General features: G+C 38.0%; 1 protein-coding gene across 4 annotated transcripts in view; it reads left to right on the top strand.

Annotated features, from left to right (window-relative positions):
- chchd3a (coiled-coil-helix-coiled-coil-helix domain containing 3a) overlaps positions 1-4,881 on the top strand; it is an 88,190-nt gene extending 83,309 nt beyond the window's left edge. For all 4 annotated transcript variants that reach the window (XM_079817590.1, XM_079817589.1, XM_079817588.1 and 1 more), the window contains one exon: positions 4,172-4,881. In XM_079817590.1, the coding sequence (XP_079673716.1) occupies positions 4,172-4,195 (24 nt within the window). In that variant the 3' untranslated portion in view covers positions 4,196-4,881. The remainder of the gene's footprint in view (positions 1-4,171) is intronic.
- Positions 4,882-12,347: the final 7,466 nt, after the last annotated feature.

The raw sequence follows: 12,347 nt of genomic DNA, 5'->3' as shown, positions 1-12,347 counted from the left end.
CACACACACACACACACACACACACACACACACACACACACACACACACACACACACACACACACATATATAATTTATATATATCATTTATATATATATCATTTATATTATATGTAAAAACTATGTTTATATATAAATATAAAAATAAATTCCTAAATATGTACATGCATGAGTGTGTTTTCAAATATATATATATAATAATTATACACAGTACACACATATATTATGTAAACACAAACTTTTATTTTGTATGCGATTAATCGCGATTAATCGTTTGACAGCACTAATATAAATATACCAATTTTAAATGTATACATGCATGTGTGTGTAATTATACATACATATACTGGTAATATGTGTGTGTGTGTGTGTGTGTGTGTGTGTGTGTGTGTGTGTGTGTGTGTGTGTGTGTGTGTGTGTGTGTGTGTGTGTGTGTGTGTGTGTATGAACAAACTTTTATTTTGGATGGGATTTAATTGTGATTAATCCTTTGACAGCACTCATATATTTATCATCGTAAACTAAATTTATTGAACTAAAAAAACGATATTTAACAAAAAGTAAAAACAGGTGAGTTGGAACAAGAAAAAAAAGAGTTCAGTGGTGAAAATAAATAAATTCTGAAAATAAATATTTAAGCATAAATAAAATAATTACACTATTTGCACGCAGTATCAACAAGCAAGCAGCATAATAAAGTGCACACTGACTGTACTATACTTAATTCTAAAACTATTTACAACCTAGTAATTTAATGGTTACACTCTAAAAAATGCTGGGTTAAAAATAACCCAAGTTGGGTTGAATATGGACTAACCCAGCAATTGGGTTGTTTTGACCCAGCGGTTGGGTTAAATGTTTGCTTAAAACAACCCAATCGATGGGTTAGTCCATTTTCAACCCAACTTGGGTTATTTTTAACCCAGCATTTTTTAGAGTGTAGGTGCACCGATGCCGATACACGTAAAAATTGCAAATATCGGCCCGATATATCGGCCGGCCGATACATCGGTCTAACACTACTTTGAACCCTGGCTAACAAGCTAATAGTGTCCAGCCGATGGTGCCGCGAGTGTGTGCAGCTCAGTCATAATCAAGCCGTGCATATATATTGTATTAGAAAACTTAACATTTTGCTGTTTATTAAGTAGCCTAATTGTTTAAGGCCATTTCGCGATTTCAATCATCATAAAGTAACATGCAACAACAAGTAATTTCATGTGCTCTTGGGGGCTCCCTGGTGGCCAAGGGGGCCCTAAGCAGCCACTTAGTTCGCTTATGCATTGGGCCGGCTCTGCGTTGATCATTGTAGCCAATCACAGACACATCCAACGAGCACAATGGCCAGTCAGAGGTGTTTACGATTCCAGCTCAACAGCGCTCAAAGCGTCACATTTTGAACATTTCAGTACCGACTTGGTATCGCGGTCGGTACTTTAGACAACACTACTTTCCATGTTGGCATCGGTTTAATTCGACTAAATATTTTACCAATGAACAAATGAATTTGGACCAAAATCCTGTAGAGTTTTATTACACACCCTTTCACCCGCAGAACTACTTTGGCTTCAAGTATTGCATGTTCTCCTTCAATCCCTGGCATTTTTTGACTGCCATATATCACCACTGTAGATCACAATGTCTGATTTGTTTGCCAGTCCTTGCTTGTCTGTCTGGATCTGGAAGTCCCTCAGGATCTTATCCTTGTCGTTTTCAGAGAACAAGGACCAGATAGCACTGTATATTTGTATAAATAACTCTTATTGAAAGCGTCTAGATAGAGTGGCTCTAATCAGTGGTCACCATAGCTAAAGAGGAATGAATTCCCCTGATACAGCCTGACTAGCAGAGAGGGTAACAACAGTGATCGGTCATGGCTGTGGCTTTGTGAACGTAATTACTCCATGGTTTATCTTTCCTGGACTGATAATATTTTGGCTGTGACCTTCTTCTCCTTCTTCCATCACTTTGTAAAGCAGTGACTGCGGTACAACCCCGAGCCGATAGTGCCCTGAGTCCAGAGATAAAGCACACGCCCTCTTCCTCTCAAAGCACCATGAATACTACTTTATCACCAGCGATCTCTCATTCGCTCTTTCTTATTCTTAACGCGTGGTCAAACACTCCTCACCCTCCCTCCCTCTCTCTCTCTCTCTCTCTCTCTCTCTCTCTCTCTCTCTCTCTCTCTCTCTCTTCTCACAACTGTCGTCCACTCTTTCAGAAAAAAAAAATTACGGAAGAGTTTGCGACTGCAGCATCTGTTTGTGCCCAGGCGTATTTTTCACTGGCTCAAACTTGTGTCCTTCCGAGGTTTGGGACAAATGCCACCACCTGTTTGAGGGTTTTTCCTCGCCTTTTTCTAGAACTTTCTGCATATTTTAGCATTATGATTCTGAGCTCACGCAAGCAGTGAGTGCCTGAGAGTTATGCATAAAGGGATTTATTCACCCTCATATTGTTGCAAGCCATATCATTTTCTTCCATCGGTCACAAAAAGAGATGTTAACTTTGCTCTTTTCCATACAATAAAAGTTAATGGTGACCAAGAGCTTTTGAGCAATTTCAACCAGTGTTTGTATATACTATTGTAGTATTGAGTAATATTTTGAATTAGCATTTATTTCTATGTAAAACATTTTTGTAAATTTTTGTTTAAGTTGTAGTTTTGTTTTGTGCTTTTGTCTTTTTTTTTTCTTTTTTTTTTATATTTTTATTTCAGTTTTCATTTTGGTCATTTTACTTGTACTCATTTTCATTTTTTAGATTTTCACATAATATTTATATTTTATTTTATTTCAGCTTCATAAAATTACCATATGGAGCAATTTCAATCAGTGTTATTATTTATATACTATTACAGTATTGAGTAATATTTTGAATTAGCTTTTATTTTTATTTGTTAAGTTTTCATTTTAATTTAAGTTGTAGTAATTTTGTATTGTGATTTTATTTTTTTATAATTCTATTTAGTTTATTACTTTTTTTTCAGTTTTTCATTTATTTTCATTTATTTTAATTTTAATTTGTAACTTTTTTTAGATTTTCACATAATATTTATATTTTATTTTATTTCAGCTTCATAAAATTATTTTGAGCAATTTTGTCATTTTTATTATTATTTATAGTTTTTTTAAATAATTATATTTAGATTATTTAATTTTTATTTCGGTTTTCGTTTTGGTAATCATTTTATTTTTTTACTTTTTAGATGTTCATATAATATTTATATTTTATTCCATTTAAGCTTTTTTCAATGACTGATTTTTTTTAATAGTTTTAGTAGATAATAACAGTTATAAAATAATTGCATATCAATTATATATGTGCATATCAATTTTGCTGCTTTACAGTCTATTACAAGACATGCAAGAACCAATTACTTTTGGCATCAATCACACAAACCTGCTATGACACTTCTTGACATGCCAAATTTTATATGTGCAAACATGAATGAGATTAAAGATATTGTCACTGAAAAATCTATAATATAACTAAATCTATCATATGACTTCAGAAGACTTGGCAAGTATCACACAAGTCATATGCACTATTTTTATAGTATGTTATGGAGTACTTATATGCTTTAAAGTGTGTCACCATCCACATTTATTGTATGTAAAAGAGCAGTGTGAACATTTTGCTAAACATCTCCCACAAAATCTCCAAAATTATCCTCATTTATTTTCTTAATGAATGTTGAATATCCAGTTTCACTTGGATATACAGTATGTTAGATTACATAAACTGGGTTGCAACTCCAATTGATGTTCATATTAATGCAAGTTCACATGGGGACAAATCTGCTTTGTTTTCTCTCGAAACCTCTCCACCATTGCTGCTTCTTATTGTCATAACGCCTGTCTATCTTCTCCACCTCGCTTTTTTTCTATACTCTCTCCTTCTCTCACTCTAGGGATTCTTATTTCCTGTTATCGGGTGCAGTAGCCTGTGAGAGATGCGTATTGATGGGAAGAGAGAGCTGCATGTTTACGTTTGGTTGTGTTGGGGCTTTTTGCTTCCACCGTGGTTTGCCGTGTGGTTCACATTCACTCTCTTTTTCTCCTCTAACTCTCTTTTTCTCTTTGTGTATTTTCATGCAAATGCTTTGGGAATGTGCCACTGCATCTCGCTTTTTTCCTAACAAGAATTTTGTCTTTTTGTCTTTGTCTAGGGCAAGTTGAGGACTGGGGGTTAAGTCTTGGTGCAGGAAGGGAAGAAGACCTTTTTGTATCTGTGATCTCACCGTTTATCGACTGTTGCCAAGGAAAGACGCCACTCGGAGACGCACCTGAGCAGAACTGAACAGGAATCTGCAGTGAATTGAGAGTTAGATAGACACCCTTGAACCTTCCTTTTTCTTCCTAAACCTTTTCCCCATTATCTTCCTCCCACCTTCCTGTTATTTCTCTTTTATCCAGTAAGGAGAAATCACATTCTGAAAGGGACAGAATCAGTAAGCAGCGGCGATCGTAGGTGGAACTCAAACGTTCTGAACACCTGAACCAAGCTCATTTTGTTTGGTTCACAAAGGAAAGCACTCACAGAAGAGAAACAAACTAGACACCAAATATTGGCCTCACTAGGCCAATCTAGACACAACCGCAACAAAATCGCAGAGCTCTGAAATCGGAGTTGGTTCTAGATTTGGTCCGTCTGGCCGCGTAGCGTTTATTTATTCAGCCGCCATACCTGTGATCCACCCTGCTAATCCACAACAATCCTTCATCACACTCCCCATTGCACTAGTCACATCTTCCAGCTGTTCGTTGTGTTTTTGCGTGTGATGTTCATTATCAATTTTTTTTGTCTTGTCGTTCACACAAGAGGGTCAGGTCGAGCCCCTGATCTGCTTTAAAAAGAATAAACAAATCAAACCCTAAACCACTGCGTCCAATTATTGTCTTAATAGTAGGGCATGATTAAACACTTCAAAATTAATCACAAATAATCTTACAAATGCAGCCCATTTTGCAATTTGGACCATGAGGTTCCACACATTTACACATTTTGTCCGTGCTGTTGTTGTTGTTTTTTAAACTGTTTTTCTATGACCACGTGGATCAGATGAGATCTTTTGGCCATTACAGTGTCTTCCTATTTTTTTGTTCCTGTGTCATAAATGCAGCATTTTTGCTTAAATATAATTTTTTTTTAAATATAAATTTAGAATTAATTTAACCTCACTTATTAGTTAAATTGCATTACAAATAATCAGAATATCAGATCACATCAGACGATGGCCATTACAACGTCTCACAATTTTTCACTAGTTTTTAGTATTTAGATGTTACTCTCTTTAGAAGTTAAATTGACTGCATTTATTTAAAGGGTTAGTTCATCCAAAAATGTGAACTTTGATCAGCGAACACAAACAGAAGCTCAACTTTACTTGCTTGACACGTGAGAACAAACCTCGCTGGTTTGTGCGGATGCTCAAACGTGAACCTCATTGGTTCTTGCGGAAACTTGTTACGTAACACATGGGGGCAGTCGTGGCCTAATGGTTAGAGAGTCGGACTTGTAACCAGAAGGTTGCGAGTTCGAGTCTCAGGTCCGGCAGGAATTGTCGGTGGGGTGGAGTGAATAACCAGCGCCCTCCTCCACCCTCAATACCACGACTGAGGTGAGACCCTTGAGCAAGGCACCGAACCCCCAACTGCTCCCCGGCTCGCCACAGCAATATGGCTGCCCACTGCTCTGGGTGTGCGTTCACGGTTTGTGTGTGTTCACTACTGTGTGTGTGCACTTGGATGGGTTAAATGCAGAGCACAAATTCGAAGTATGGGTCACCATACTTGGCCACACGTCACTTCACTTTTTTTTAAAGAATGAACCTCATTGGTTCTTGCAGAAGCTCAAACGTGCCGTGTAACATGAGAATGAACCTCATTGGATCTTGTGGAAGCTCAAACGTGCTGCGTATCACATGAGAATGAACCTCATTGGTTTTGCAGAAGCTCAAACGTGCTGCATAACACGAGAATGAACCTCCTTGGTTCTTGCAGAAGCTCAAATGTGCTGCATAACACACTAGAATGAACCTCATTGATTCTTGCAGAAGCTCTAAAGTGCTGTGTAACACTAGAATGAACCTCATTGGTTCTTGCAAAAGCTCAAACATACTGTGAACATGAGAATGAACCTCATTGGTTCTTGTGAAGCTCAACGTGCTGTGTAACACAAGAATGAACCTCATTGGTTCTTGTGAAGCTCAACGTGCAGTGTAACACAAGAATGAACCTCATTGGTTCTTGCAGAAGCTCAAATGTGCTGCATAACACACTAGAATAAACCTCATTGGTTCTTACAGAAGCTCAAACGTGCTGCATAGCACACTAGAATGAAACTCATTGGTTCTTGCAGAAGCTCAAACATACTGTGTAACACGAGAATTAACCTCATTGGTTCTTGTGAAGCTCAACGTGCTGTGTAACACAAGAATGAACCTCATTGGTTCTTGCTGAAGCTCAAATGTGCTGCATAACACAAGAATGAACCTCATTGGTTCTTGCTGAAGCTCAAATGTGCTGCATAACTCTAGAATGAACCTCATTGGTTCTTGCAGAAGCTCAAATATGCTGCGTAATGCATGAAAATGAACCTCACTGGTGCATGTCACTGCATGTCAAGCAAACATATTTAAGCTTCTGTTTAACATATCTGATAATGTGCATTGATGAATGTTTGTATGTGAATAAAAGCCTAAATGAAACCGGTTCATCATATAAAGTTGATTGTGTCTCTTCAGAAAATTTGGGATAAACTGCTCAATTCATATGGATTAGTTTTACAATCTCTTCATGAACTTTCAAAATGGCTATTGCGTGAACTGCCAATGGAGGGACAGAAACCTTTCAGATTTCATTAAAATATCTTTGTTTGTGTTTCGAGGATCAAAATTCTTCAAAGACACGAGGGTGAGTAAATTTCAGTATTTTCATTTTAAACTGTCATATGATTCTAAGGCACTGATGGCATTCATAGTTGTAGATTAGGAATAGTTTCATGAAAAGCATTTTTTGATACAGAGAATTGGAAGAAAAGCGAGAAAGAACGAGACGCTGCAAAGAATAAGAGCATTTGAGAGTGAAAGCACGTTCCCATCCTAAAGCGTAGCCTCTCTCTCTTTTATATCTCTTTCCCCTCCCTCATTCTCCTCACCATTTTAAATTTATCCGTCAGACTATGCAGTGTCGCTCCAGTAGTTCTGGAGAGCAGTGAAAATGCCTCTTCACTTTCAGGCTAAAACCCGCTTCACACACACATTTTTAAAGTTGCCAGCCATGAGAACACCTCTCCATGCCAGATGAACATTCTCTGTGCACTGGTGGTCTAAAAACATAGCAAACACAAACATGCCATCTTCACTGGAACTTTTTCTCTCTCTCATGCGCACACACTTCCTTACCTTTAACTCCAGACCCATTTACGAAGCTTTTGACTGACTAAATGAAGGCTGTTTTGCAGGAGAGGTCAAGGCTGGATGGACATCACCACACGGAGAATCAACATTTCTTGGCCGAGTTTTTTGTGTAGCATCTGACTTCAATCCTCAGAGACCCTGTCAGTCAGGTAACCTTGGCTCCAGCTGAGACTCTCAATAGTCGACATGAAATTAAAATGAACCTTATTTGCTTCCTTAATACATTTTTATACTACATTACATGTATAATACATTACATTTGAGGTGTATGTTAATCCAAAAAAGTTCAGCCTTGTAATCGTTTGGCAACATATAATACCTAGCTCCCTTTTTCAGTATCTTCTTGCATAAGTAATCTGCATCGTTCTTCACATGTGCCCTAAATGGATCCATGCCCTTTATTCCTGTCAGTCTTTTCGTGTCTATCTTTTTCCCGTTGAGATCGTGCCCGCAAATGTTGGCTGTCTCTCACGGCTCTTGGTTTTCTCCATCATTGCCTCTCAGAAATCAGAGGTTAATCTTCATTCTGTAAAGATTATTCCTCTCAGGGCAGATCTCGCTCTCATCTCCTCCCCTCAGAGCAGCTACAGGGGAAATACTCCTAAGTCCTCTCTACTTTATCAGTGCTTTTCCTCTCTTTCTACTTCTTTTCTCTGATAGCTTTGCAGATTGTTCCTGTTTGTGTGAATGTTTCTGCCGGCTGTAATCGAAGAGAGTTTCTCACAGAGGGATTATGGATTCTCTCTCATGGTGTTTCTCAGGTACTCTAATCCTTGCCGAACTAACACTTGGCATTATTGGAACGACAACTGAACCGTCATTTTGGATCCCTTGTTACACATAAAAGTTAGTTTACCCAGAAGATGATTTTTTTTTGTCGTCATTTACTCACCTTCATGTCGTTTCCTGTAGGATTTTCTTTCTTCTGTTCATGCTGCTCTTTTTCCTACAATGAAAGTTAATGGTGACCAAAAAAGGAAAAAGGGACAATCAAAGTAGTCCATAAAACTAGTGAAACTGACCAGAATTAAACAAGTGTGTTATAGACAGACTGGAAAGAGAGGTGCAACGACAATGTAAACTATCTGAAAAATAATGTTCGTAATACTTTAGGGTCCAATTCTCTATTAAAGGGTTAGTTCACCCAAAAATTAATTACTCACCCTCATGTCGTTCAACACCCGTAAGACCTCGGAACACAAATGAAGATATTTTAGTTGAAATCCGATGGCTCAGAAAGGCCTCCATTGACACAATGCACTTTACACTCTCAAGACCCTTAAAAGGTACTAAAGACGTCGTTACAAAGTCCATCTCACTACAGTGGCTCTACAAGAACTTTATAAAGCGACTAGAATAGTTTTTGAGCGCAAAAAAAACCTAAATAACGACTTGTATAGTGATGACCGATTTCAAAACACTGCTTCTTGAAGCTTCGAAGCGTTATGAATCAGTGAGTCGAATCATGATTCGGATCGCGTGTCAAACTGCTGAAATCACGTGACTTTGGCAATCCAAACCGCTGAATCGACTCACTGATTCATAACGCTTCGAAGCTTCATGATGCTGTGTTTTGAAATCGGTCATCACTATATAAGTTGTTATTTAGGGGTTTTTTTGCGCTCAAAAACTATTCTCGCCCCTTCATAACATTATTGTAGAACCACTGTAGTGAGATGGACTTTGCATATTTTTGTTGAAATCCGATGGCTCCGAAAGGCCTCCATTGGCAGCAATGATATTTCCTTTCTCAAGACCCATAAAAGGTACTAAAGACATTGTTACAAAGTCCATCTCACTACAGTGGTTCTACAATAATGTTATGAAGCGTCGAGAATAGTTTTTGAGTGCAAAAGAAACCTAAATAACGACTTATATAGTGATGATATAGTGACCGATTTCAAAACAATGCATCATGAAGCTTCGAAGCGTTATGAATCAGTGACTCGATTCAGCGGTTTGGATCACCAAAGTCACGTGATTTCAGCAGTTTGGCACGACAGTTTGAGCTTGTTTTGATTGCTTTCCATGTATAATTTAATCACAGTTTAAATAACAGATTATTTTCATCCAACAAAGAGAAACAATGTGAAGTTGACCATTTAGTCACTGGTTTGATTTACTGACACATAGACAAATAACATCTGACTGTAACAGGGCTCGACAATAAGGACTGCCCGATGGCTCAGGGCCAGCGTGAAAGACATTCGGGCCAGTTGACGGAGCGGGCAGGTGCCGCATTTGTACTGAAAATTTCCACATTTGTAAGCCTTACCTATTTAAATATTCAAGCGTACATAGACGAGAAAGTGCCCGTGTCTCTCAGTTTGGTTCTCGCATGTAATACTAGCTTAAGCGCACCCACGCATATCACAGCGCGCGAATATTCACACAAAATGATGTCAAAATGCCTGCCTTGTTGTGTATCATCGTAAACATAGTCGGTTATGTCTTTTAAATGAACGTAAACATGAAATATGCCAGTCACCGCCAGCGTTTTTGTCATTTTCACAAGTTTCATGGCCCACAGAATATCTTGTATGAATATCTGAACATGCAAATATATAAAAAGAAAGAACAGACCCTCTGTTTTATTTTATCTTGATGCTTTATTTATTTTTTTCATCACTTGAATGTGGGTATGTTTCATGAAAAAAGCTGAGAAAATTGCGTCAAAGACTAACTTACATCCGGATCGGATTCAGAACGATGATCAAAACACAGATGGAGTAAGATCGAGTCGATCAACACCCCCAAAGCTTCACAGTTTTACAGTTTGTTTTATTTTATTTATACATTTTTTTGTGGTGGGGCCAATACAAATTTTGGCAGGGCAAGTAAAAATTTGAACCACTGACCCGACCAGTCTGTTTGCAAAGCCTGCGCTGAAATTGCGACTGTTTTACCAAAGAATCCACAGTGAAATGTACCGCATACAAATAAATACTGCTCAACTGAGACATTCACATAAATAACTACATTCCTAGCATTAGGATTCTTTGGAAGGTAATGTTATTTTTAGTCCAATGATGCTGTATCGCTCTTCTCTCCTCGTCATCTCACTAACACGCCAGTGGGCGGGGCCAAAGTCGCAATGAGGAAGTAGGCGTTGAGTTTCATCTGCAGAGGCAGTCTTTCACTAGACTGGGTAAACCCAGCCTGATCTACCGGCGATTTGATTTCGCCCTGCAACTCAGTCTGGAAACCTGTACATTCATTTCTACGGTTTCTGTTACACTTTTGCGGGAACCAATCACAGACTGGCTTATCCACCTGGCGCGCTATTGGCGGGTTTAACACGATGACGGATAGAGAAGCGATGGGACGTTGCCCGTTGATCATGCCTCTTGTGGTCTGATTGGTTGAAGGACTGTCCAGTTGCGTACAGAGTCATTTAACCCCTAGGAGTCTGAGCTGTTTTGGGGCCCTTTAGAAGTTTTGACATGCTCTTACATTTGCGCTTTTTTCAGTTGCTTATAAACATATTAGCGGATAATGAAGTGGCTCGCGGGTGACTGACATCTATCGCTTTTCAAACAGATTACATAAACACAGAATATTTGTTTTCGATTTGGTTTACATTGTTTAAAACCTGACATTTCAGTGTTTCTTTAGACATAGGTCTCATGTTTGTGAGACAAGTATTCACTAAGCTAGAGTTCCTTTTCTGAAGACTATCTGAATGAACAGACTCTGTCTTTGACAGAGAGGCTGCAGATCGCGCATCATGTTTGTTTTCTTTATTTTGCAAAAAGCAAAACATTTTGTTTTTATTGTGACTGTACACAAAAAACAAAAAAAAAACTTAACAGATTATAATGATGTATAACACTTACCTGAATCATAAAAAACGACAGTTATTTGAGTCTCTTTGGCACTGATAAGAAAAAAAGAGAGCCGATCGAGAGGGTTAATTTATGCTTGTTTATCACGCCTTTTGTGCAGTAGAAAATACAGAGCAGACTCCCCAGACCAATGTTCAATCTTAAATTGAGCTTGGTCTGGTGATAGCCAGACAAGTCTTTCACCTCTCTAGATCTAGCTTGGTTACAATAAAAGCTGTTTTTGGACTAACAAGGAAGTTTTGAAACTTGCAGGATATTTTTTATAGTATGATGACCTCTTATATGTCAAAAGCTCAGGGAAAAGTTTATTTCTCAGTTCATGACCCCTTTAATAGTTAGTTAATAATGAGTATTGGACCCTAATCTAAAGTGTGACCATAATGTTTTTTTGTTTGTGTTTGTTTTTTACATTCAAGCATGAAAACCTACGTAGTAGACCCCCAAAACAAAATCAAGACTTTGTAAAAGGGCATAATAGGTCTTCCTTTAAAAAATGATCTTAGTTAAAGCTACACTGTGTAACTTTTTTTAGTCTATTCTTAGCTAAAAACACTTAGTTCTTTCAAAAATATATGTGCTCATTAATATATATTTACTTCTTTCAAGTAATAAAGTATTCTCGTAAAGTTTATAATATGCCATTGAAAATACATACGGGTAAGGGGTTCGAATGCGGGTCGCCATGTTGCCCCTCCATCTTGAAAGTACATTAGCCAAAGAGGGACATACCCGTAAATTCAAGCTTCGCCTTCCGCGTTTTAACACTCGATGGCACCGTGTCGAATGTGGACAAGGTCGAACTGGAAGCCATGTTAATCTTGGACTAAATCGGCCACCGTAGGAGTTAAAACGAAAACGGAATTGAGAGGAACAGAAACTAAAATTCACTGGATGGTCATATACCTTTTCACCACTAGATGGGGGAAAATATCACACAGTGTAGCTTTAATGATAGTAACCACATTTACTCTTTCTTTGTATGGGCAAAAGCAGATATTCTTCCAAATATCTTCACAGAATGTTCCACAAAAAAAGTCATGAGGGTGAGGAAATTTTCTTTTTGAGTGAATTATCTCTAA

Source organism: Gobio gobio (assembly GCF_949357685.1).
Source record: "Gobio gobio genome assembly, chromosome: 5".
Classification (NCBI taxonomy): domain Eukaryota; kingdom Metazoa; phylum Chordata; class Actinopteri; order Cypriniformes; family Gobionidae; genus Gobio; species Gobio gobio.
This window is presented reverse-complemented; position numbering and strand designations above follow the sequence as displayed.